Consider the following 27,227-nt stretch of genomic DNA (forward strand, 5'->3'; position numbering starts at 1 on the left):
CACTTGTGTGACGGATTATTTTGTTGTCTTGTTACCCTTGTGTGAAAAAGTATTTTGTTGTCTTGTTACCCTTGTGTGAAAAATTATTTTGTTGTCTTGTTACCCTTGTGTGACGGATTATTTTTGTTGTCTTGTTACACTTGTGTGACGGATTATTTTGTTGTCTTGTTACACTTGTGTGACGGATTATTTTGTTGTCTTGTTACCCTTGTGTGACGGATTATTTTGTTGTCTTGTTACACTTGTGTGACAGATTATTTTGTTGTCTTGTTACACTTGTGTGACAGATTATTTAGTTGTCTTGTTACACTTGTGTGACAGATTATTTTGTTGTCTTGTTACTCTTGTGTGACGGATTATTTTGTTGTCTTGTTACCCTTGTGTGACAGATTATTTTGTTGTTTTGTTACACTTGTGTGACGGATTATTTTGTTGTCTTGTTACCCTTGTGTGACGGATTATTTTGTTGTCTTGTTACACTTGTGTGACAGATTATTTAGTTGTCTTGTTACACTTGTGTGACAGATTATTTTGTTGTCTTGTTACTCTTGTGTGACGGATTATTTTGTTGTCTTGTTACCCTTGTGTGACTGATTATTTTGGTGTCTTGTTACCCTTGTGTGACTGATTATTTTGTTGTCTTGTTACTCTTGTGTGACGGATTATTTTGTTGTCTTGTTACCCTTGTGTGACGGATTATTTTGTTGTCTTGTTACACTTGTGTGACAAATTATTTTGTTGTCTTGTTACCCTTGTGTGACGGATTATTTTGTTGTCTTGTTACCCTTGTTTGACGGATTATTTTGTTGTCTTGTTACACTTGTGTGACAAATTATTTTGTTGTCTTGTTACCCTTGTGTGACGGATTATTTTGTTGTCTTGTTACCCTTGTGTGACGGATTATTTTGTTGTCTTGTTACCCTTGTTTGACGGATTATTTTGTTGTCTTGTTACCCTTGTTTGACGGATTATTTGGTTGTTTTGTTACCCTTGTGTGACGGATTATTTTGTTGTCTTGAGGTACAACAAAAACAGAACAGAGTCCTGGGCAACTCCACATGACATCAAACAAAGCAACTTGAAAAGTTCTTCCATTGATCTGAAAGGTAAACCAGTGGAGAACAGTACCAGAAACCCCTTGTCAGATGTGAGTCCATCACTCAGTACTCTGTGGTCCACAGCATCAAAGGCAGAAGTCAAAGCAACTAGATGACTCAACTATGCAATCTCGTTGTTGCCCACAGTCCAAGTTACCTGCCACCATTTCAGTTTGCATCTCGATATTGTAGCTGGTAGAACACATGGTGAACATGGCCCACCTTTTGCAGTTAGACTTTGTGCTAAGCAACCAGAGCCGACTCAGACTCTGTGAGTGAATTGGAGAGTTTGGGGGCCTTCGCATTCCCTCTTTCCTCAGCTACCAAAGTCTTGTCAACAGTTTTCTGGAGGCCTGAATACGTTCAGTGTAGCAAAAGAAAGGCTGCACAAACATTTGTGCTCGCGGGGGCTTCGCTTGGGATAATGAAGTAACTATTCACACAGTTGCTCTCCTATCAGGACGATACTCAAGCATTCTTCAGCTTCTTCTTTTCATGAACTCATAACATGTTGCCTTATGGACAATCCCAGCGACTGATGATATTCAAGCATTCTTCAGCTTCTTCTTTTCATGAACTCATAACATGTTGCGTTATGGACTAGCATAGCATTTCTTCCAAGGGAATTGATTGTTCAAGCTTCACTTGACTTTTCCAAGGTGTTAGAAACCAAAGGCTAAGGAGCAAAGGACCTCCAAAATGCCTGCTAGGTGGGGATGAGAATCTAAAACGTGGTTCCCAGCGTATCAATTCCCTCCCAATTTTTCAAACACTTTCCTTATGGATGCCAGTGGTTGGGAGTGACCTGCTTAGGGACCTCAGAAAGCAAAAAGATGGCACCCGGGCCAAACTCTCTCGAGATGACCACAGTTTAGGAGGAAGGATTGTAACAGCGCTACTTGTAATAACTGCAAGGTGGCTACTTCATCACGAGGAGGACATCCCAGAAATGTGCTGAAACATTCCAACACACACCATGCAACAAGTGACAATCTACCTCACATTTTTGAACCGCCTCGATCTCATCCCAGCCAATTTGACCACTCCAAGTCTAAGACTATCACATCCATCAAGTATAAGACTAGATCTAACCAATTATGTCTAAGACTAGATCTGACCAATCAAAGTTTAGCACTAGATGTGACCAATTTAGGTCTAAGACTAAATCCAACCAATCTAAATCTAAGACTAGAGCTAACTATCTAAGTCTAAGACTAGATGGACCAATCAAAGTCTAAGACTAGATGTGACCAATATAAGTCTAAGACTAGATGTGACCAGTCTAAGTCTAAGACTAGATGTGACCAATCAAAGACTAGGACTAGATCTGACCAATCTAAGTCTATTGTCATGAAGTGATGACGTCTATTTGGATGAGAGGCCAAACGTCCTCTAAAACAAACCAAACAGTCCAGTTGTGATCAACACTCTGAGACTACAAATACCTGAATGAATGACAACAAAGACCTGAATAAATTACTATAAAGACCTGAATGAATGACAAATCCACAGACATTTCACAAGTGGACTCCTGCTAAGTTTGGTTCCTTAGTTTGACATCTGTGTAATGTTTGGTTCCTTAGTTTGACACCTCTTTTATGTTGGGTTCATTAGTTTGACACCTGTGTAATGTTGGGTTCATTAGTTTGACACCTGTGTAATGTTGGGTTCATTAGTTTGACACCTGTGTAATGTTTGGTTCCTTAGTTTGACACCTGTGTAATGTTGGGTTCCTTAGTTTGACACCTCTTTAATGTTGGGTTCCTTAGTTTGACACCTGTGTAATGTTTGGTTCCTTAGTTTGACACCTGTGTAATGTTGGGTTCCTTAGTTTGACACCTCTTTAATGTTGGGTTCCTTAGTTTGACACCTGTGTAATGTTTGGTTCCTTAGTTTGACACCTGTGTAATGTTGGGTTCCTTAGTTTGACACCTGTGTAATGTTGGGTTCCTTAGTTTGACACCTGTGTAATGTTGGGTTCCTTAGTTTGACACCTGTGTAATGTTGGGTTCCTTAGTTTGACACCTGTGTAATGTTTGGTTCCTTAGTTTGACACCTGTGTAATGTTGGGTTCCTTAGTTTGACACCTCTTTAATGTTGGGTTCATTAGTTTGACACCTGTTTAATCTTGGGTTCCTTAGTTTGACACTTTTGCAATGTTTGGTTCCTTAGTTTGACACCTGTTTAATGTTTGGTTCTTTAGTTTGACACCTGTGTAATGTTGGGTTATTTAGTTTGACGCCTGTGTAATGTTGGGCTCCTTAGTTTGACACCTGTGTAATGTTGGGTTCCTTAGTTTGACACCTGTGTAATGTTGGGTTCCTTAGTTTGACACCTGTGTAATGTTGGGTTATTTAGTTTGACGCCTGTGTAATGTTGGGTTCCTTAGTTTGACACCTGTGTAATGTTGGGTTCCTTAGTTTGACACCTGTGTAATGTTGGGTTCCTTAGTTTGACACCTGTGTAATGTTTGGTTCCTTAGTTTGACACCTGTGTAATGTTTGATTCCTTAGTTTGACACCTGTGTTGTTGTTGCAAGGGTGTTTGTTTGCTTGTAGGTCCATACAAAAGTACACAAACACATCAGTGTTGTTGTTGCAAGGGTGTTTGTTTGCTTGTAGGTCCATACAAAAGTTGACACCTGTGTAATATTTGGTTCCTTAGTTTGACACCTGTGTAATGTTTGGTTCCTTAGTTTGACACCTGTGTAATGTTGGGTTCCTTAGTTTGACACTTTTGCAATGTTTGGTTCCTTAGTTTGACACTTTTGTAATGTTTGGTTCTTTAGTTTGACACCTCTTTAATGTTGGGTTCATTAGTTTGACACCTGTGTAATGTTGGGTTATTTAGTTTGACGCCTGTGTAATGTTGGGTTCCTTAGTTTGACACCTGTGTCATGTTTGGTTCCTTAGTTTGACACCTGTGTAATGTTTGGTTCCTTAGTTTGACACCTGTGTAATGTTTGGTTCCTTAGTTTGACACCTGTGTAATGTTGGGTTCCTTAGTTTGACACTTTTGCAATGTTTGGTTCCTTAGTTTGACACTTTTGTAATGTTTGGTTCTTTAGTTTGACACCTCTTTAATGTTGGGTTCATTAGTTTGACACCTGTGTAATGTTGGGTTATTTAGTTTGACGCCTGTGTAATGTTGGGTTCCTTAGTTTGACACCTGTGTAATGTTTGGTTCCTTAGTTTGACACCTGTGTAATGTTTGGTTCCTTAGTTTGACACCTGTGTAATGTTTGGTTCCTTAGTTTGACACCTGTGTAATGTTGGGTTCCTTAGTTTGACACTTTTGCAATGTTTGGTTCCTTAGTTTGACACCTGTATAATGTTGGGTTCCTTAGTTTGACACCTGTTTAATCTTGGGTTCCTTAGTTTGACACCTCTTTAATGTTGGGTTCCTTAGTTTGACACCTGTGTAATGTTTGGTTCCTTAGTTTGACACCTGTGTAATGTTGGGTTCCTTAGTTTGACACCTGTGTAATGTTGGGTTCCTTAGTTTGACACCTGTGTAATGTTTGGTTCCTTAGTTTGACACCTGTGTAATGTTGGGTTCCTTAGTTTGACACCTCTTTAATGTTGGGTTCATTAGTTTGACACCTGTTTAATCTTGGGTTCCTTAGTTTGACACTTTTGCAATGTTTGGTTCCTTAGTTTGACACCTGTTTAATGTTTGGTTCTTTAGTTTGACACCTGTGTAATGTTGGGTTATTTAGTTTGACGCCTGTGTAATGTTGGGTTCCTTAGTTTGACACCTGTGTAATGTTGGGTTCCTTAGTTTGACACCTGTGTAATGTTGGGTTCCTTAGTTTGACACCTGTGTAATGTTTGGTTCCTTAGTTTGACACCTGTGTAATGTTTGATTCCTTAGTTTGACACCTGTGTAATATTTGGTTCCTTAGTTTGACACCTGTGTAATGTTTGGTTCCTTAGTTTGACACCTGTGTAATGTTGGGTTCCTTAGTTTGACACCTGTGTAATGTTGGGTTATTTAGTTTGACGCCTGTGTAATGTTGGGTTCCTTAGTTTGACACCTGTGTAATGTTTGGTTCCTTAGTTTGACACCTGTGTAATGTTTGGTTCTTTAGTTTGACACCTCTTTAATGTTGGGTTCATTAGTTTGACACCTGTGTAATGTTGGGTTATTTAGTTTGACGCCTGTGTAATGTTGGGTTCCTTAGTTTGACACCTGTGTAATGTTTGGTTCCTTAGTTTGACACCTGTGTAATGTTTGGTTCCTTAGTTTGACACCTGTGTAATGTTTGGTTCCTTAGTTTGACACCTGTGTAATGTTGGGTTCCTTAGTTTGACACTTTTGTAATGTTGGGTTCCTTAGTTTGACACCTGTGTAATGTTGGGTTCCTTAGTTTGACACCTGTATAATGTTGGGTTCCTTAGTTTGACACTTTTGTAATGTTTGGTTCCTTAGTTTGACACCTGTGTAATGTTGGGTTCCTTAGTTTGACACTTTTGTAATGTTGGGTTCCTTAGTTTGACACCTGTGTAATGTTGGGTTCCTTAGTTTGACACCTGTGTAATGTTGGGTTCATTAGTTTGACACCTGTGTAATGTTGGGTTCCTTAGTTTGACACCTGTGTAATGTTTCTAGTGTCATGTGTCATTCTTCTATTTCCAAACCTGAAGCAACGTGAACAGCACTTTGCTCTCCCTGCAGTGTTGTTGTTGCAAGCTTGTAGGTCCATACAAAAGTACACAAACACATCAGTGGTGTTGTTGCAAGGGTGTTTGTTTGTTTGTAGGTCCATACAAAAGTACACAAACACATCAGTGTTGTTGTTGCAAGGGTGTTTGTTTGTTTGTAGGTCCATACAAAAGTACACAAACACATCAGTGGTGTTGTTGCAAGGGTGTTTGTTTGTTTGTAGGTCCATACAAAAGTACACAAACACATCAGTGTTGTTGTTGCAAGGGTGTTTGTTTGCTTGTAGGTCCATACAAAAGTACACAAACACATCAGTGTTGTTGTTGCAAGGGTGTTTGTTTGCTTGTAGGTCCATACAAAAGTACACAAACCCAGCAGTGTTGTTGTTGCAAGCTTGTAAGTCCACAAGAAGTACACAAACACAGCAGTGTTGTTGTTGCAAGGGTGTTTGTTTGCTTGTAGGTCCATACAAAAGTACACAAACCCAGCAGTGTTGTTGTTGCAAGCTTGTAAGTCCACAAGAAGTACACAAACACAGCAGTGTTGTTGTTGCAAGCTTGTAAGTCCACAAGAAGTACACAAACACAGCAGTGTTGTTGTTGCAAGGGTGTTTGTTTGCTTGTAGGTCCATACAAAAGTACACAAACACTTCAGTGTTGTTGTTGCAAGCTTGTAAGTCCACAAGAAATACAAAAACACATCAGTGTTGTTGTTGCAAGGGTGTTTGTTTGCTTGTAGGTCCACAAGAAGTACACAAACACTTCAGTGTTGTTGTTGCAAGGGTGTTTGTTTGCTTGTAGGTCCATACAAAAGTACACAAACACATCAGTGTTGTTGCAAGGGTGTTTGTTTGCTTGTAGGTCCATACAAAAGTACACAAACACATCAGTGTTGTTGTTGCAAGGGTGTTTGTTTGCTTGTAGGTCCATACAAAAGTACACAAACACATCAGTGTTGTTGTTGCAAGGGTGTTTGTTTGCTTGTAGGTCCATACAAAAGTACACAAACACATTAGTGTTGATGTTGCAAGGGTGTTTGTTTGCTTGTAGGTCCATACAAAAGTTGACACCTGTGTAATATTTGGTTCCTTAGTTTGACACCTGTGTAATGTTTGGTTCCTTAGTTTGACACCTGTGTAATGTTGGGTTCCTTAGTTTGACACTTTTGCAATGTTTGGTTCCTTAGTTTGACACTTTTGTAATGTTTGGTTCTTTAGTTTGACACCTCTTTAATGTTGGGTTCATTAGTTTGACACCTGTGTAATGTTGGGTTATTTAGTTTGACGCCTGTGTAATGTTGGGTTCCTTAGTTTGACACCTGTGTAATGTTTGGTTCCTTAGTTTGACACCTGTGTAATGTTTGGTTCCTTAGTTTGACACCTGTGTAATGTTTGGTTCCTTAGTTTGACACCTGTGTAATGTTGGGTTCCTTAGTTTGACACTTTTGCAATGTTTGGTTCCTTAGTTTGACACCTGTATAATGTTGGGTTCCTTAGTTTGACACCTGTTTAATCTTGGGTTCCTTAGTTTGACACCTCTTTAATGTTGGGTTCCTTAGTTTGACACCTGTGTAATGTTTGGTTCCTTAGTTTGACACCTGTGTAATGTTGGGTTCCTTAGTTTGACACCTGTGTAATGTTGGGTTCCTTAGTTTGACACCTGTGTAATGTTTGGTTCCTTAGTTTGACACCTGTGTAATGTTGGGTTCCTTAGTTTGACACCTCTTTAATGTTGGGTTCATTAGTTTGACACCTGTTTAATCTTGGGTTCCTTAGTTTGACACTTTTGCAATGTTTGGTTCCTTAGTTTGACACCTGTTTAATGTTTGGTTCTTTAGTTTGACACCTGTGTAATGTTGGGTTATTTAGTTTGACGCCTGTGTAATGTTGGGTTCCTTAGTTTGACACCTGTGTAATGTTGGGTTCCTTAGTTTGACACCTGTGTAATGTTGGGTTCCTTAGTTTGACACCTGTGTAATGTTTGGTTCCTTAGTTTGACACCTGTGTAATGTTTGATTCCTTAGTTTGACACCTGTGTAATATTTGGTTCCTTAGTTTGACACCTGTGTAATGTTTGGTTCCTTAGTTTGACACCTGTGTAATGTTGGGTTCCTTAGTTTGACACCTGTGTAATGTTGGGTTATTTAGTTTGACGCCTGTGTAATGTTGGGTTCCTTAGTTTGACACCTGTGTAATGTTTGGTTCCTTAGTTTGACACCTGTGTAATGTTTGGTTCTTTAGTTTGACACCTCTTTAATGTTGGGTTCATTAGTTTGACACCTGTGTAATGTTGGGTTATTTAGTTTGACGCCTGTGTAATGTTGGGTTCCTTAGTTTGACACCTGTGTAATGTTTGGTTCCTTAGTTTGACACCTGTGTAATGTTTGGTTCCTTAGTTTGACACCTGTGTAATGTTTGGTTCCTTAGTTTAACACCTGTGTAATGTTTGGTTCCTTAGTTTGACACCTGTGTAATGTTGGGTTCCTTAGTTTGACACTTTTGTAATGTTTGGTTCCTTAGTTTGACACCTGTGTAATGTTGGGTTCCTTAGTTTGACACTTTTGTAATGTTGGGTTCCTTAGTTTGACACCTGTGTAATGTTGGGTTCCTTAGTTTGACACCTGTATAATGTTGGGTTCCTTAGTTTGACACTTTTGTAATGTTTGGTTCCTTAGTTTGACACCTGTGTAATGTTGGGTTCCTTAGTTTGACACTTTTGTAATGTTGGGTTCCTTAGTTTGACACCTGTGTAATGTTGGGTTCCTTAGTTTGACACCTGTGTAATGTTTCTAGTGTCATGTGTCATTCTTCTATTTCCAAACCTGAAGCAACGTGAACAGCACTTTGCTCTCCCTGCAGTGTTGTTGTTGCAAGCTTGTAGGTCCATACAAAAGTACACAAACACATCAGTGTTGTTGTTGCAAGGGTGTTTGTTTGTTTGTAGGTCCATACAAAAGTACACAAACACATCAGTGGTGTTGTTGCAAGGGTGTTTGTTTGCTTGTAGGTCCATACAAAAGTACACAAACACATCAGTGTTGTTGTTGCAAGGGTGTTTGTTTGTTTGTAGGTCCATACAAAAGTACACAAACACATCAGTGGTGTTGTTGCAAGGGTGTTTGTTTGTTTGTAGGTCCATACAAAAGTACACAAACACATCAGTGGTGTTGTTGCAAGGGTGTTTGTTTGCTTGTAGGTCCATACAAAAGTACACAAACACATCAGTGTTGTTGTTGCAAGGGTGTTTGTTTGCTTGTAGGTCCATACAAAAGTACACAAACACATCAGTGTTGTTGTTGCAAGGGTGTTTGTTTGCTTGTAGGTCCATACAAAAGTACACAAACACATCAGTGTTGTTGTTGCAAGGGTGTTTGTTTGCTTGTAGGTCCATACAAAAGTACACAAACCCAGCAGTGTTGTTGTTGCAAGCTTGTAAGTCCACAAGAAGTACACAAACACAGCAGTGTTGTTGTTGCAAGGGTGTTTGTTTGCTTGTAGGTCCATACAAAAGTACACAAACCCAGCAGTGTTGTTGTTGCAAGCTTGTAAGTCCACAAGAAGTACACAAACACAGCAGTGTTGTTGTTGCAAGCTTGTAAGTCCACAAGAAGTACACAAACACAGCAGTGTTGTTGTTGCAAGGGTGTTTGTTTGCTTGTAGGTCCATACAAAAGTACACAAACACTTCAGTGTTGTTGTTGCAAGCTTGTAAGTCCACAAGAAATACAAAAACACATCAGTGTTGTTGTTGCAAGGGTGTTTGTTTGCTTGTAGGTCCACAAGAAGTACACAAACACTTCAGTGTTGTTGTTGCAAGGGTGTTTGTTTGCTTGTAGGTCCATACAAAAGTACACAAACACATCAGTGTTGTTGCAAGGGTGTTTGTTTGCTTGTAGGTCCATACAAAAGTACACAAACACATCAGTGTTGTTGTTGCAAGGGTGTTTGTTTGCTTGTAGGTCCATACAAAAGTACACAAACACATTAGTGTTGATGTTGCAAGGGTGTTTGTTTGCTTGTAGGTCCATACAAAAGTTGACACCTGTGTAATATTTGGTTCCTTAGTTTGACACCTGTGTAATGTTTGGTTCCTTAGTTTGACACCTGTGTAATGTTGGGTTCCTTAGTTTGACACTTTTGCAATGTTTGGTTCCTTAGTTTGACACTTTTGTAATGTTTGGTTCTTTAGTTTGACACCTCTTTAATGTTGGGTTCATTAGTTTGACACCTGTGTAATGTTGGGTTATTTAGTTTGACGCCTGTGTAATGTTGGGTTCCTTAGTTTGACACCTGTGTAATGTTTGGTTCCTTAGTTTGACACCTGTGTAATGTTTGGTTCCTTAGTTTGACACCTGTGTAATGTTTGGTTCCTTAGTTTGACACCTGTGTAATGTTGGGTTCCTTAGTTTGACACTTTTGCAATGTTTGGTTCCTTAGTTTGACACCTGTATAATGTTGGGTTCCTTAGTTTGACACCTGTTTAATCTTGGGTTCCTTAGTTTGACACCTCTTTAATGTTGGGTTCCTTAGTTTGACACCTGTGTAATGTTTGGTTCCTTAGTTTGACACCTGTGTAATGTTGGGTTCCTTAGTTTGACACCTGTGTAATGTTGGGTTCCTTAGTTTGACACCTGTGTAATGTTTGGTTCCTTAGTTTGACACCTGTGTAATGTTGGGTTCCTTAGTTTGACACCTCTTTAATGTTGGGTTCATTAGTTTGACACCTGTTTAATCTTGGGTTCCTTAGTTTGACACTTTTGCAATGTTTGGTTCCTTAGTTTGACACCTGTTTAATGTTTGGTTCTTTAGTTTGACACCTGTGTAATGTTGGGTTATTTAGTTTGACGCCTGTGTAATGTTGGGTTCCTTAGTTTGACACCTGTGTAATGTTGGGTTCCTTAGTTTGACACCTGTGTAATGTTGGGTTCCTTAGTTTGACACCTGTGTAATGTTTGGTTCCTTAGTTTGACACCTGTGTAATGTTTGATTCCTTAGTTTGACACCTGTGTAATATTTGGTTCCTTAGTTTGACACCTGTGTAATGTTTGGTTCCTTAGTTTGACACCTGTGTAATGTTGGGTTCCTTAGTTTGACACCTGTGTAATGTTGGGTTATTTAGTTTGACGCCTGTGTAATGTTGGGTTCCTTAGTTTGACACCTGTGTAATGTTTGGTTCCTTAGTTTGACACCTGTGTAATGTTTGGTTCTTTAGTTTGACACCTCTTTAATGTTGGGTTCATTAGTTTGACACCTGTGTAATGTTGGGTTATTTAGTTTGACGCCTGTGTAATGTTGGGTTCCTTAGTTTGACACCTGTGTAATGTTTGGTTCCTTAGTTTGACACCTGTGTAATGTTTGGTTCCTTAGTTTGACACCTGTGTAATGTTTGGTTCCTTAGTTTGACACCTGTGTAATGTTTGGTTCCTTAGTTTGACACCTGTGTAATGTTGGGTTCCTTAGTTTGACACTTTTGTAATGTTTGGTTCCTTAGTTTGACACCTGTGTAATGTTGGGTTCCTTAGTTTGACACTTTTGTAATGTTGGGTTCCTTAGTTTGACACCTGTGTAATGTTGGGTTCCTTAGTTTGACACCTGTGTAATGTTGGGTTCCTTAGTTTGACACTTTTGTAATGTTGGGTTCCTTAGTTTGACACCTGTGTAATGTTGGGTTCCTTAGTTTGACACCTGTATAATGTTGGGTTCCTTAGTTTGACACTTTTGTAATGTTTGGTTCCTTAGTTTGACACTTTTGTAATGTTGGGTTCCTTAGTTTGACACTTTTGTAATGTTGGGTTCCTTAGTTTGACACCTGTGTAATGTTGGGTTCCTTAGTTTGACACCTGTGTAATGTTGGGTTCCTTAGTTTGACACCTGTGTAATGTTTCTAGTGTCATGTGTCATTCTTCTATTTCCAAACCTGAAGCAACGTGAACAGCACTTTGCTCTCCCTGCAGTGTTGTTGTTGCAAGCTTGTAGGTCCATACAAAAGTACACAAACACATCAGTGGTGTTGTTGCAAGGGTGTTTGTTTGTTTGTAGGTCCATACAAAAGTACACAAACACATCAGTGGTGTTGTTGCAAGGGTGTTTGTTTGTTTGTAGGTCCATACAAAAGTACACAAACACATCAGTGGTGTTGTTGCAAGGGTGTTTGTTTGTTTGTAGGTCCATACAAAAGTACACAAACACATCAGTGGTGTTGTTGCAAGGGTGTTTGTTTGTTTGTAGGTCCATACAAAAGTACACAAACACATCAGTGTTGTTGTTGCAAGGGTGTTTGTTTGCTTGTAGGTCCATACAAAAGTACACAAACACATCAGTGTTGTTGTTGCAAGGGTGTTTGTTTGCTTGTAGGTCCATACAAAAGTACACAAACACATCAGTGTTGTTGTTGCAAGGGTGTTTGTTTGCTTGTAGGTCCATACAAAAGTACACAAACCCAGCAGTGTTGTTGTTGCAAGCTTGTAAGTCCACAAGAAGTACACAAACACAGCAGTGTTGTTGTTGCAAGGGTGTTTGTTTGCTTGTAGGTCCATACAAAAGTACACAAACCCAGCAGTGTTGTTGTTGCAAGCTTGTAAGTCCACAAGAAGTACACAAACACAGCAGTGTTGTTGTTGCAAGCTTGTAAGTCCACAAGAAGTACACAAACACAGCAGTGTTGTTGTTGCAAGGGTGTTTGTTTGCTTGTAGGTCCATACAAAAGTACACAAACACTTCAGTGTTGTTGTTGCAAGCTTGTAAGTCCACAAGAAATACAAAAACACATCAGTGTTGTTGTTGCAAGGGTGTTTGTTTGCTTGTAGGTCCACAAGAAGTACACAAACACTTCAGTGTTGTTGTTGCAAGGGTGTTTGTTTGTTTGTAGGTCCATACAAAAGTACACAAACACATCAGTGTTGTTGCAAGGGTGTTTGTTTGCTTGTAGGTCCATACAAAAGTACACAAACACATCAGTGTTGTTGTTGCAAGGGTGTTTGTTTGCTTGTAGGTCCATACAAAAGTACACAAACACATCAGTGTTGTTGTTGCAAGGGTGTTTGTTTGCTTGTAGGTCCATACAAAAGTACACAAACCCAGCAGTGTTGTTGTTGCAAGGGTGTTTGTTTGCTTGTAGGTCCATACAAAAGTACACAAACCCAGCAGTGTTGTTGTTGCAAGGGTGTTTGTTTGCTTGTAGGTCCATACAAAAGTACACAAACCCAGCAGTGTTGTTGTTGCAAGGGTGTTTGTTTGCTTGTAGGTCCATACAAAAGTACACAAACCCAGCAGTGTTGTTGTTGCCAGCTTGTAGGCCCAGAAGAAGTCGACACTAGACAGTTGTTACACTGAGTGAAATGTAGACAATATGTGCACATTGTTGTTGTCAGCAAGCTCAGCATCCATGTGAGTTGTGTAGCACCTCTGGTACTTACAGTATTAATAGATCAGGACACATTCCTCAGTACAGGTAGCAGGAGAAAGCAGACATTTGATGTCAGGAGTCAGGAAGACCAGTTTGGTTGTGTAGAACTTATCTGCAGACCACATCCGTGCCTACCTTCCTCGTAGCCCCACTCCAGCTCATCTTTCCCGGGGTTACGATCCGAGTCCTCGTTGACTTTGTCAGCCATGCTGCTTGGCAGTCTGCTCACTCGGGATGGAAAGCAGTGCCAGGAACCCAAGTCTGGATGGAGCAACAACCGCCTGGACCTTCGGTCTTGACTGGATTTTTCCCCAACTGGTGTTGGACTAACCTTCCTGAGTCTGGTGTACAGTATGTGGAGTTGTCCTTGGCACTGTTTTCTTTAACTCCGCCCACTCTCTCTCTCTCTCTCTCCTTGTCAGCGCACTCATCCCCCTCTCGCTCGTCCCTCTGCAGGTGCACTCCTTCACCTTGGCTTCCTTCCATCTTTGGGTCACTTACCCACACAAATACTTGCTTGTGTGTTGAGGCTGGCCAGGGGGTCCTGGTTTCTGTGGGGGGCCAAACAGCATTGGATGAGAGAACATGGGCCAAAAGAAAGTTGGACTGGTCTTATAAAGAACATGCCCTTGTCCTTTCTCTCCCATTCCTTCTTTTCTGTCTTCTCTATCCTCCGGCTGCCCACGTTAATTGTCCCACTTTCCTTCAGAAGGAAGTGTCCTCGGAGAAGGCGGACTCCCTTGTTTGGTGAGAGCAGGACTCAGGCTGTCTGGACCAGGTAGCACAACTTAAGCTGCACCAGAACCGAGACATATTGCAGATTTAAACAGGAACTGCTCTTATTTCATCATCATTCACAATCATTTTGTGACAACTTTTGTTTTAGGCATTCTAAAAGAAAACTGCAAACGTCAACTAACAATGGAACGGGATTTGCTCTATTCTCACTATGAAGTGTTCTAAAAAAACATTTCCATCATTGTTTTCTATACATGCTGTACATGTCATGTAGTATCTAGTACATACGTAATAACATGTTGTATCCACTTAGTTTAGTTATTTTTAACATACGGCTGTGCATTCATTTCACAGACAATGTTGACTTTTTCCTTCAACAACAACGTGACTGATCATGGCAGACTTCATGAGGGACTACAAAGACTACTTTGGGACAAATAACTATCTGGAAAAGCCCCCAAACGTTTTGACTTGGGGGCCGCATTGGTCTAAAAAGTCATTATATATATATATATATATATATATATATATATATATATATATGGAGACACTACACATATATGTATATATATATCTATATGTATATAAATAAATATATATATATATATATATATATATATATAGATATCTTATATACATATATATGTACATATTATGTTAATATAATGGGTATATAATAAATATAATTAGATATTAAGAGTATGTGTAAGTTTGACTCCTACATTGTTTACTTCCATGACGACCTCTTTAGAGTTTTGTAATCAATAATAAATATCAAGCATCTAAAATGCACCAAACATGCATAAGTGTGGGGAGTGTTTGGTATTTTCCCATCATGCACTCTAATGGATTTAAATCAATCAATCAATGTTTACTTATATAGCCCTAGATCACTAGTGTCTCAAAGGGCTGCACAAACCACCACGACATCCTCGGTAGGCCCACATAAGGGCAAGGAAAACTCACACCCAGTGGGACATCGGTGACAATGATGATCCAGTGGGACGTCTGTGACAATAATGATTATGAGAACCTTAGAGAGGAGGAAAGCAATGGATGGCTGTCATTTAGAATTTTTTTATACAATGATTGGACGTTTTTTTTTTTTTTTTTAATAATATCCACAAAGTTCAGTGAGCATGTAAGTTGACATTTTGTGTTTGGCTAGATTATTATTATTATTATTATTATTATTATTATTACTATTTTTAGCACCATGACGATGAGGGTGCGACTTGTCCAGGGTGTACGCCGCCTTCCGCCCGATTGTAGCTGAAATAGGCGCCAGCGACACCAAAAGGGAATAAGCGGTAGAAAATGGATGGATGGGGATGGACTAGGAAAGGTTGTTTGCATTAGGTGATATAAATAAATGCTGTGCAATAGGCAGTCATTGAACAGTGAATCCTTGTGATTAGAGCTAGATGCTGACCCAAGAGCAAGTCTTCTGATGTTAGACTTCAAATATCAACTCTTCATGCAGGAGCAACTTCCTTATCATGCTCATGATGACTTCAGATAAGTGCAAGGAGATGGATGCAAGGACTCATTTGTTTGTTGAAATAAATACTTATTAATAAATATTTGCTAAGATTTCTAAACAAATTGTACACTAACAACAATAACGGTGGATTTTAAGGTTAAAAAACAAATAGGTTGTTGTTTTTTTTTGCTGTAAAAAAACACCATCAAATTCTGGCAACTGAACAAAATCTACAGATTTTATTTTACAATGTACTTAAAAATATACATACTATTCAAATGCATAGGCACATCTGTAATAATATCATGTGGTGCACCCTTTGATATGTATATTGAAATATGATTCACTGTTAGAGACCCCTCTGAGGGCATGAATATGAATACTTGTGGCGCAGTGGGAGAGTGGCTGTGCGCAACCCGAGGGTCCCTGGTTCAAATCCCACCTAGTACCAACTTCGTCACGTCCGTTGTGTCCTGAGCAAGACACTTCACCCTTGCTCCTGATGGGTGCTGCTTGGCGCCTTGCATGGCAGCTCCCTCCATCAGTGTGTGAATGTGTGTGTGAATGGGTAAATGTGGAAGTAGTGTCAAAGCGCTTTGAGTACCTTGAAGGTAGAAAAGCGCTATACAAGTACAACCCATTTATTTATTATTTAACATAGCTCTGTACTCCTCTCTACAGGACAAGATGGAGCACTACAACTAAAACTACAACTTTAACTACAACTACCACTGCAACTGCAACTACAACTACAACTACGACTTTAACTATAACTACAACTGCAACGGCAACTACAGTCCTTCTTCCTGTTCAGGGGAAATACTAAGTTGTCACGTGACTATCATGCAAATAGTCAACACATTGTCATTAAATCCACTCATTTGGACTCAGAAAACACTCAGCTCTCTGACAACCACAGTCATGACAACATTGTAGTGTAGTAGACCTAAGTATTCATTAAGTACCACCATCATCACAACATTGTAGTGTAGTACACCTAAGTATTCATTAAGTACCACCATCATGACAACATTGTAGTGTAGTACACCTAAGTATTCATTAAGTACCACCATCATGACAACATTAAAGTACAGTAGTGTAGTAGACCTAAGTATTCATGACAAACAAGGTGGGTTTTATTGAACAAGTGTATTTCATATTTGTGGCCACTGTAACATTACACACAGTTTGAACAGTAACACTGTGTTTGACTTTTGGAAAATATAACACTGTACTTTTGGCAGGCCTCTAGGGGGCACCCTTTTGTGAAGAAACACTTCACTAATGGATTATATTTGGGGTATTTTATGTCAAATGTACTGTGTTTATTTTTTCAGCCATTTTTTGCAACAAAAAAAGTGTGGGATCAATAAAATTTGCCTGAAAGTATTTCTCAATCTGGATTTACAAAAGGTAAATTTGACAGAGGTTATGTAGAAATAGACAAAACACAATGTTGTACTTACTTACACTGAGTGCTGGACTTTGTATTTTGTTATTATGCTGAGGCTGAGGTGAGAAACAAGCAAGAAGCTAGCATGCTAATGTCTGAATGCTAACCATTGTGTCATGATCTGTGGACCCCACTCTGGTCCACCTGCTAACCATTGTGTCATGATCTGTGGACCCCACTCTGGTCCACCTGCTAACCATTGTGTCATGATCTGTGGACCCCACTCTGGTCCACCTGCTAACCATTGTGTCATGATCTGTGGACCCCCCTCTCTGGTCCCCCTGGTAAATAAAACCTGCTAACCATTGTGTCATGATCTGTGGACCCCACTCTGGTCCCCCTGCTAACCATTGTGTCATGATCTGTGGACCCCACTCTGGTCCCCCTGCTAACCATTGTGTCATGATCTGTGGACCCCACTCTGGTCCCCCTGGTAAATAAAACCTGCTAACCATTGTGTCATGATCTGTGGACCCCACTCTGGTCCCCCTGGTAAATAAAACCTGCTAACCATTGTGTCATGATCTGTGGACCCCACTCTGGTCCCCCTGCTAACCATTGTGTCATGATCTGTGGACCCCACTCTGGTCCACCTGCTAACCATTGTGTCATGATCTGTGGACCCCACTCTGGTCCACCTGCTAACCATTGTGTCATGATCTGTGGACCCCACTCTGGTCCACCTGCTAACCATTGTGTCATGATCTGTGGACCCCCCTCTCTGGTCCCCCTGGTAAATAAAACCTGCTAACCATTGTGTCATGATCTGTGGACCCCACTCTGGTCCCCCTGCTAACCATTGTGTCATGATCTGTGGACCCCACTCTGGTCCCCCTGCTAACCATTGTGTCATGATCTGTGGACCCCACTCTGGTCCCCCTGGTAAATAAAACCTGCTAACCATTGTGTCATGATCTGTGGACCCCACTCTGGTCCACCTGCTAACCATTGTGTCATGATCTGTGGACCCCACTCTGGTCCCCCTGCTAACCATTGTGTCATGATCTGTGGACCCCACTCTGGTCCCCCTGGTAAATAAAACCTGCTAACCATTGTGTCATGATCTGTGGACCCCACTCTGGTCCACCTGCTAACCATTGTGTCATGATCTGTGGACCCCACTCTGGTCCCCCTGGTAAATAAAACCTGCTAACCATTGTGTCATGATCTGTGGACCCCACTCTGGTCCCCCTGGTAAATAAAACCTGCTAACCATTGTGTCATGATCTGTGGACCCCACTCTGGTCCCCCTGGTAAATAAAACCTGCTAACCATTGTGTCATGATCTGTGGACCCCACTCTGGTCCCCCTGGTAGATAAAACCTGCTAACCATTGTGTCATGATCTGTGGACCCCACTCTGGTCCACCTGGTAAATAAAACCTGCTAACCATTGTGTCATGATCTGTGGACCCCACTCTGGTCCCCCTGGTAAATAAAAGTGTTGTAAGAAGTTGACTGCTAATGTTTACTTGCTTGTTGTGGAGCAGACATATGTTATGCTTTATTAGCACATGTTCATAAATGACTCCTGACATTGAAGGAGTGAGCCTGGGTAGAAGTATATATATATATATGTATATATGTATACATGGTGAAGTGTTGAAGCGGCCATCATTGCAACGTGGCTGAAGGAGACTTTTACAATGTCGCCGAGAAAGAGCTGGAAAAAAGGGGTCTGTAGTTTCCGAGGGCGCGTGAAGTGTTCATACTGTAGCGTGGCGAGGGCGTGTCCAGTGACGTCACGGCAGACTGGGGCTGTTTATTGTTCTTGTGAGCGACGACGGAGGAAAATACTGAAGCTAGCCCGCCGACACTCGCCTGTTTCCCGCGGTCTACAAGCTGGTAGTCGGCCACACAGCCCGCTGCAGACATGGCGTACGCTTACCTCTTCAAATACATCATCATCGGGGACACAGGTAGGCTGCCAGCAGCACACAGGGTGTTAGCATGTACTTGCGGTTAGCATGTGCTAGCGGTTAGCATGTGCTAGCGGTTAGCATGTGCTAGCGGTCCATTTCCGCAGTGTTGGAGGCTCCGTGACGTGTGAGCACGGAGGTGGATGACACTTCTCCCGGCTGCGGCCTGCTCACTAAACACACACATCAACATCAACATGACAAACAGCACATCCACACTTTAGTGCCGCCAGCTGCTAGCATTTGTCACACATTACAGTGCGGCCTGTGCGTCTTGCTGCTACCTAAAAGATCCAAGATGGCGCCGTGAACGCTCTTACATGCAGCAGCTAAAAAAAGGGAATATAACCTTGCAAAAACTGTTCGTGCATAATTATAAAAAGCCTAAATAGTTTATAGTATTTGGATCATTTTTTGATACTTTTGGCTGAACTTTGGTGATGTCTTCTGGCTCGAAAAGGACAGATATGGCGAAGAAAATGGCGGATAACGATACAACCAGACATTCAAACTTGCTATTCAAGAACTGCCATGACTATTTCATCGGTGGAGACAACATGAAAGTGCATCTCATTTGTGAAGAAAATTTCCCTTCCCTACCAGTCACACCGGAGAAGCCTCCCACCAAGAAAGGTAAAGAAGATAGGCGCTAGCGCCCCCAAAAGGGAATAAGCGGTAGGAAATGGATGGACATTGTTGCTACGCTATCCGTGCTAATTAATGCCCGCTCGGAGGAGTTGAAAAAGTTGATCCAGGCCAATGCTATTCAAATTGCTAGCGGAAATGGCAAAGTGGAAGAAATTTGCAAACAAGTAAGCGAGATTATGGGGCGAGTGTGTGGGCTGTGGAGGGGGACAATAAGCTAATCAATACACTTAAAGAACGCATCACCGAGATGGAGAGATGTTCAAGACGATGGAACCTGAGACTGACAGAGTTCTACGTGAAGAGGTGATCCGAGTTTGCTGCCGTCCGTTGCTGAACGCTTCCCCAATGTTATCGACACCGTGCACCGCCTTGGAATGAAGAAACCGAAAGGTAACAGGTGTGTTTTGCTGCAGTTTTCCTCCCGGGTGCACAGAGCCGCAATTTGGGCCGCTGCAAAGAATTCCTCCTACCTACGAGACAACGGATTACGCTTCGCCGAGGATCTCTGCAAAGTGGACAGAGATGCAAGAATGAAGTTATGGCCACTGGTAGATGAAGCTCGCAAGGCAGGGAAAATCGCCTATTTTGTAGGCGGTCGTGCTTTTATTGAGAAAAAAGAAATCCTTCCTCCAATCTGAAGATACACCTTTCGGGCTTTAACTTTCTCTTGACTGTACTTTGGTAAAAGAAAAGGATGGATAGATGAGGAGTCACAACTCAGGCACCAGCCAGTTTTTTTTTGCACTTTCTGAACTTTCATATGATGTTGTTCCCGCAGCGTCTAGTTGCTTTCTTTCTAACTCAAAGCATTTTCTAATTCCAATCATTTTTTACTTAAATCTGTCTTTATCTATAGTTTCTCTCAACGCAAAGCTTTATTTTTATTTCTTAAGCAATGTAGAACAGATTTATGTTTTTTACAGGAGACACACAGTATGAATGATGATGTCAAGTGTTGGAGATCTCAATGGGGTAATGAGATATATTGCTCTCATGCATCACAGCGTTCTGGAGGAGTTGGCACATTCAAAAACTAAATCACAGGAGTCTTATTGCATCATAGTGATTATGATAAAAATGGCCATTATATTTGTCAGGTTTTTGAGATTCAGAAAACAAACTTTATAGTTGCTAACATTTATGGATATAACTCTGTGCCTGACAATATTATTTTATTTAATGAAGTGCAAAATAAAATTTTACACTGGCTTGCCAAATTTCCAAATGCTTATATACTTGTGGGAGGTGACTTGAATACTGTCATTGACAATTCACTTGATAGATGGCCACCAGGCTCTCAAAGTAGTGTCAGCTCAAATCTGAAGTTATTAATGCAAAGGTTTGATTTAATTGATGCCTGGAGATATAAAAATCCCAATAAGACATCCTTTACCTGGTCCAATAAATCAGGCTCAAGAAAGTCTAGAATAGACATGTGGTTCATTTCTAAATCACTTCAAAACTGTGTTATTGTTCAAATTCTCTCCACTCCTTTGACTGATCATCGGGCTATTCAGATTCACATCTCTTTACATCCCTCTCACAATCCTTCAAAAGGCTCATACTGGAAACTCAACAGTTCAGTTGTATGTCATGAAGCAGTTAAAATTAGGATTAAAGATCTAATAATTTTTTTTTCTTAATAAAGCCAAAACCCAAAATAATTATTGTACTAATTGTGAACTCCTTAAATATGAGGTAGGTAAATTTATTAGAAAATATCGCAGCAATCTAGCTAAGAATAAGCGTTCTTAGGAGGAAAATGTGATTTCCATCATTACTGCATTATCCTCTATATGTCCAGATAATATGTCAGCAGAAGAAAGAGAAAGTCTCTTAGAAAACCAAAATAAAATAGACAAAATGTATCAATCAAAAGCAGAAGGAGCCTTTGTAAGATCTAGAAAACAATGGCTGGAGGAAGGTGAACAAAACTCTGCGTATTTCTTTCGTTTAGACAAATGGCAGGCTCAAAATAACAAATTTTTGTTCTCAATTTTACAAAACATTATACAATAGTCAATACTCTGAAAGTGATGCTGTTAAGTTTATGGACGCCTTAACTGAAACTAAATCAATCAGCACAGCTGACCAAGTATTCTGTGAGCGTCCAATCTGTCTCAAGGAAGTAGTGGAATCAATTAATAGTTTAAAAAATAACAAATCTCCTGGAGTGGATGGTATTACATCTGAATTCTATAAAAATATTTTCAGAAGAGCTAGCTCCTTTCTTACTAGAAGTATTTTGAGAAAGTATTGATATAGGGGCATGGCGCAGTGGAAGAGTGGCCTGGCCGTGCGCAACCCGAGGGCCCCTGGTTCAAATCCCACCTAGTACCAACCTTGTCATGTCCGTTGTGTCCTGAGCAAGACACTTCACCCTTGCTCCTGATGGGTGCTGGTTGGCGCCTTGCATGGCAGCTCCCTCCATCAGTGTGTGAATGGGTAAATGTGGAAGTAGTGTCAAAGCGCTTTGAGTACCTTGAGGGTAGAAAAGCGCTATACAAGTACAACCCATTTATTTATTTTATTGATACAGATACCATTCCTCCAACTTCAACACAAGGCCTTATTAAATACTCTTATACCCAAGCCAAACAAAGATTTACTAATCATTGATAATTGGCGTCCAATTAGCCTTCTAAACAATGACTATAAAATTGTAGCTATTATTTTTGCTAAACGTTTAAAATTGGTTCTGGATGACATAATTGATGAGACACAGTCAGGTTTTATGAGAGGAAGACACATCTGGAATAATATCAGGCTTGTACTTGACATTGTGGATTACCCAGAGGTCATTCATGATGAAGGCTTCCTTCTTTTCCTGGACTTTTACAAAGCTTTTGACTCCATCGAACATGAATTTATATTCAGGACACTTGAGAAATTTGGCTTTGGCAATTTTTTCCGCAAAACAATGAAGACTTTGTACTGCAATGGTAATAGTTCTATAAAGCTCAAATCTGGTACAGCTCCAAGATTGGAGTTAAAACGTGGGATACGGCAAGGTTGTCCTATTTCTCCATATTTATTTCTGTTAGCCACCCAACTGTTATCGGTTCATATAAAAACTAGTCATTTAAAGGGGATTTCTGTATTAGACAGAGAAATAATTATCAGCCAACTGGCTGACGACACAACACTCTTTTCGAAAGACTCTTCTCAAATTCCCCGAGCCTTGGATGTCATTCATGTTTTTTCCTTGGCTTCTGGTCTCCGTCTAAATGTGAATAAATGTGAACTAATGGCTGTGAAGAGATGTGAAATGATGTCTGTATCTCAAATTCCAGTTAAGGATAGTATTAATTACCTAGGAATACATATCACTAAAAATCAAAACTCTAGATCGGCATTGAACTTCAATCCAATTGTAGAAAAAAGTAAGAAAAGATTTAACCAATGGCTACAGAGAGATTTATCCTTAAAAGGCAGAACCTTACTTTCCAAAGCAGAAGGCATCTCCAGGCTTACGTATGCAGCTATTTCTTTACATGTTAACCACAAAATATGTAAAACTATTGACAAAATACTGATTGACTTTATTTGGAAAAACAAAATTCATTATATTAATAAATCTGTTATAATGAACAATTCCAATCAGGGTGGTCTAAACTTTCTTGACTTCACTACACTAAACAACACCTTTAAAATAATTGGATAAGACACTACCTGAAAGACCCTACCTCAATTTGGAACTTTATTTCTCATCATGTATTCTCTAACCTTGGAGGCCTAACATTTTTGCTCTTGTGTAATTCTAACATTGACAGGATTCCTGTTGCGCTCTCAAACTTCCACAAACAAGCCCTTCTAGCATGCTCTCTTGTATACAAGCACCATTTTTCACCTACCAAATATTTCATCTGGAACAATAAAGACATATGTTACAAAAGGAAATCTCTTTTCCTCAACAATTGGTTTAACAATAACATTATTTTAGTGAGTCAGCTTTTCAATAAGGAAGGTCAACTTTTTAATTACCAAGAATTTCTCAACCAATTTAAGATACCTGTGACTCCCAAACAATTTGCTATTGTATTTGATGCCATCCCAACACCTGTTATTATGTTGTACATTCCAACAGGTGTTATTATGTTGTACATTCCAACAGGTGTTGTTATGTTGTACATTCCAACACCTGTTATGTTGTACATTCCAACAGGTGTTATTATGTTGTACATTCCAACACCTGTTATGTTGTACATTCCAACACCTGTTATGTTGTACATTCCAACACCTGTTATGTTGTACATTCCAACACCTGTTATTATGTTGTACATTCCAACAGGTGTTATTATGTTGTACATTCCAACACCTGTTATTATGTTGTACATTCCAACACCTGTTATTATGTTGTACATTCCAACACCTGTTATTATGTTGTACATTCCAACACCTGTTATTATGTTGTACATTCCAACACCTGTTATTATGTTGTACATTCCAACAGGTGTTATTATGTTGTACATTCCAACACCTGTTATTATGTTGTACATTCCAACAGGTGTTATTATGTTGTACATTCCAACACCTGTTATTATGTTGTACATTCCAACACCTGTTATTATGTTGTACATTCCAACACCTGTTATTATGTTGTACATTCCAACAGGTGTTATTATGTTGTACATTCCAACAGATGTTATTATGTTGTGCATTCCAACAGGTGTTATTATGTTGTGCATTCCAACAGGTGTTATTATGTTGTACATTCCAACAGGTGTTATTATGTTGTACATTCCAACAGGTGTTATTATGTTGTACATTCCAACAGGTGTTATTATGTTGTGCATTCCAACAGGTGTTATTATGTTGTGCATTCCAACAGGTGTTATTATGTTGTACATTCCAACAGGTGTTATTATGTTGTACATTCCAACAGGTGTTATTATGTTGTACATTCCAACACCTGTTATTATGTTGTACATTCCAACAGGTGTTATTATGTTGTGCATTCCAACAGGTGTTATTATGTTGTGCATTCCAACAGGTGTTATTATGTTGTACATTCCAACAGGTGTTATTATGTTGTACATTCCAACAGGTGTTATTATGTTGTACATTCCAACAGGTGTTATTATGTTGTACATTCCAACAGGTGTTATTATGTTGTACATTCCAACAGGTGTTATTATGTTGTACATTCCAACAGGTGTTATTATGTTGTACATTCCAACAGGTGTTATTATGTTGTACATGGCTTACACACCTCCTCTTTCTGCTGTAAACATTGTGAATGATCCACTTGACACTCCCGTGGGGAAACTTTGCTTTGATCAAAAAAATAACAGAAAAATCCGCAGCTTATTCCAAAATGATTGTGTGTCTGTCTCCTATGTCATTTCCTTATGGAATAATGTTGTAAATGACATCTGTTGGACCAAAACGTGGTCCCTTCCTAACAGGTATTTACTTAGCAACAAAGTCAAAGAGATATCATTTAAAATCATCCATCGCTATTACCCTGTAAAGACTGTGATGGTTAGATACAAAAAGGACATTGATGTCACCTGCACCTTTTGTAACATGCACCCAGGCTAAGTTGTATATTCATAAATGTAAGTTTCTTAATACCCGTCCTATCTTTTGTGCCTTTAAAAAAGATCTGGAACTTTACATTAAAACGCTCTCTACCTCTAACAACAAAAAAGCTGTGAAAACGATGATGCTGTGTTCCAAATTTAAGTTGTTTGATGAATTTGAATAAGTCTACTGCTTTGCATTCTGTTTATTATATATATATATATATATATATATATATATATATATTTTTTTTTTTGTATTCTATTTTTATTATTTTGAACTTACAACCCCCTGGCGCTGTTTTGTACTTTTTTCATAATGTTTTATAATGTTTTATATTGTTGTTTGACTTACTGTTTGTAATTGTTGAAATTTATAAATAAACCTTTAAAAAAAAAAAAAAAAGTATTGACTTTACAACGTGTTCCAAATTTAAGTTGTTTAATGAATCTAAATGAGCCAATGGCTTTGCACTTTGTTTATTATATATATATATATTTGTTTGTATTCTATTTTTGTTATTTTGAATGTACAACCCCCTGGTGCTGTTTTGTACTGTTTTCAAAATGTTTTATAGTGTTTTATATTGTTGTTTGACTTACTGTTTGTAATTGTTGAAATTTATAAACATTTATTTAAAAAAAAAAAGAAGTCTTACTGCTACCTAGCTTAGCATTAGGACTTCATCCAAACATTACACAAGCAGGCTCAACAGCAACAATAATAATAATAATAATAAGCAGACACAATAATAATAATAAGCAGACACAACAAATAAATAAATGGGTTGTACTTGTATCGCGCTTTTCTACCTTCAAGGTACTCAAAGCGCACAATAATAATAATAAGCAGACTCAACAGCAACAACAATAATAATAATAATAATAATAAGCAGACACAACAACAACAATAATAATAATAAGCAGACACAACAAGAATAACAACAATAATAAACATCATCTTTCTCTCAGCTAACGCGTGTGAGCGCTGCAAATAATAAGAAAGTGCGCTAATGGTAAATGCTAGTACTTGTATAGCACTTTTATACCTTTTTAAGGAGCCCAAAGCGCTTGGACACTATTTACACACACATTCACACACACATATTCCCACATACACACACGCATTCACACACATGCTCACACACATTTACACTCACACAAACATTTACCCATTCACACACATGCACACATTCACACACACACACACACATTTACCCACACATTCACACACACGCATTTACCCACACATTAACACACACACACACACATTCACACACGCATCCACACACATGCTCACACACATTTACACTCACACATTCACACAAACATTTACCCATTCACACACATGCACATTCACACACACACATTCACACACTGATGGAGGGAGCTGCCATGCAAGGCGCTCACCAGCCCCCATCAGAAGCAAGGACATAAAGGACGTGACGAGGATGGTTGAAGGTGGGGATTGAACCAGGAACCCTCACTTTGCTGGCACAGCAACTCTACCAACTTTGCCACGCCGTCCCCTAATATTCCCAAATAGACTTGTTCATTTTCATCATCTGCACCTTACTCACTTGCACCTTCTGACTCAAACCAGTCTTTATACACACCTCACACCTAGTCCTCTCTCTCTGTGTGTGTGTGTGTGTGTGTGTGTGTGTGTGCGCACATGTACAACTATTACACCTTCTCGTCTAGTGTGTGTACCTCTACTACACCCACTTGCCCTCTGTGTGTACCACTACTACACCACTTATCCTGTGTGTGTGTGCATGTGTGCGTGCGTGCGCACATGTACAACTATTACACCTTCTCCTCTAGTGTGTGTACCACTACTACACCCACTTGCCCTATATGTGTGTACCACTACTACACCACTTATCCTGTGTGTGTGTGTGTACTCCTACTTCACCCACTAGTCCAGTGTGTGTGTGAACCCCTACTACACTTTCTAGTCCTGTGTGTACTACTACACCCACTAGTCCAGTGTGTGTGTGAACCCCTACTACACTTTCTAGTCCTGTGTGTGTACTACTACTACACCCACTAGTCCAGTGTGTGTGTGAACCCCTACTACACTTTCTAGTCCTGTGTGTGTACTACTACTACACCCACTAGTCCAGTGTGTGTGTGAACCCCTACTACACTTTCTAGTCCTGTGTGTGTACTACTACTACACCCACTAGTCCAGTGTGTGTGTGAACCCCTACTACACTTTCTAGTCCTGTGTGTGTGTGTGTGTGTGTGTGTGTGTGTGTGTGTGTGTGTGTGTGTGTGTGTGTGTGCGCGCG

At 39.8% G+C, this 27,227-nt stretch overlaps 2 protein-coding genes and 1 long non-coding RNA gene across 5 annotated transcripts in view; 2 read left to right on the plus strand and 1 right to left on the minus strand.

The window, feature by feature from the left end:
* ca8 (carbonic anhydrase VIII) overlaps positions 1-13,549 on the minus strand; it is a 24,751-nt gene extending 11,202 nt beyond the window's left edge. Inside the window, exon 1 of one of the 3 annotated variants that reach the window (XM_061890372.1) lies at positions 13,301-13,549. In XM_061890372.1, coding sequence (XP_061746356.1) covers positions 13,301-13,373 — 73 coding nt within the window. In that variant the 5' untranslated portion in view covers positions 13,374-13,549. The remainder of the gene's footprint in view (positions 1-13,300) is intronic. The other 2 variants (XM_061890373.1, XM_061890371.1) reach the window with 2 other exon arrangements.
* The window catches only part of LOC133545064 (uncharacterized), a 49,871-nt gene extending 33,096 nt beyond the window's left edge, over positions 1-16,775 (plus strand). The window contains exon 4 of the long non-coding RNA XR_009804719.1: positions 16,068-16,775. This is a non-coding gene — a long non-coding RNA (uncharacterized LOC133545064). The remainder of the gene's footprint in view (positions 1-16,067) is intronic.
* A 1,795-nt stretch (positions 16,776-18,570) lies between these two features.
* rab2a (RAB2A, member RAS oncogene family) overlaps positions 18,571-27,227 on the plus strand; it is a 54,362-nt gene continuing 45,705 nt past the window's right edge. Inside the window, exon 1 of the mRNA XM_061891369.1 lies at positions 18,571-18,757. Coding sequence (XP_061747353.1) covers positions 18,712-18,757 — 46 coding nt within the window. The 5' untranslated portion in view covers positions 18,571-18,711. The remainder of the gene's footprint in view (positions 18,758-27,227) is intronic.

This window comes from Nerophis ophidion, linkage group LG28, assembly GCF_033978795.1.
Source record: "Nerophis ophidion isolate RoL-2023_Sa linkage group LG28, RoL_Noph_v1.0, whole genome shotgun sequence".
NCBI classification, from domain to species: Eukaryota; Metazoa; Chordata; class Actinopteri; order Syngnathiformes; family Syngnathidae; genus Nerophis; species Nerophis ophidion.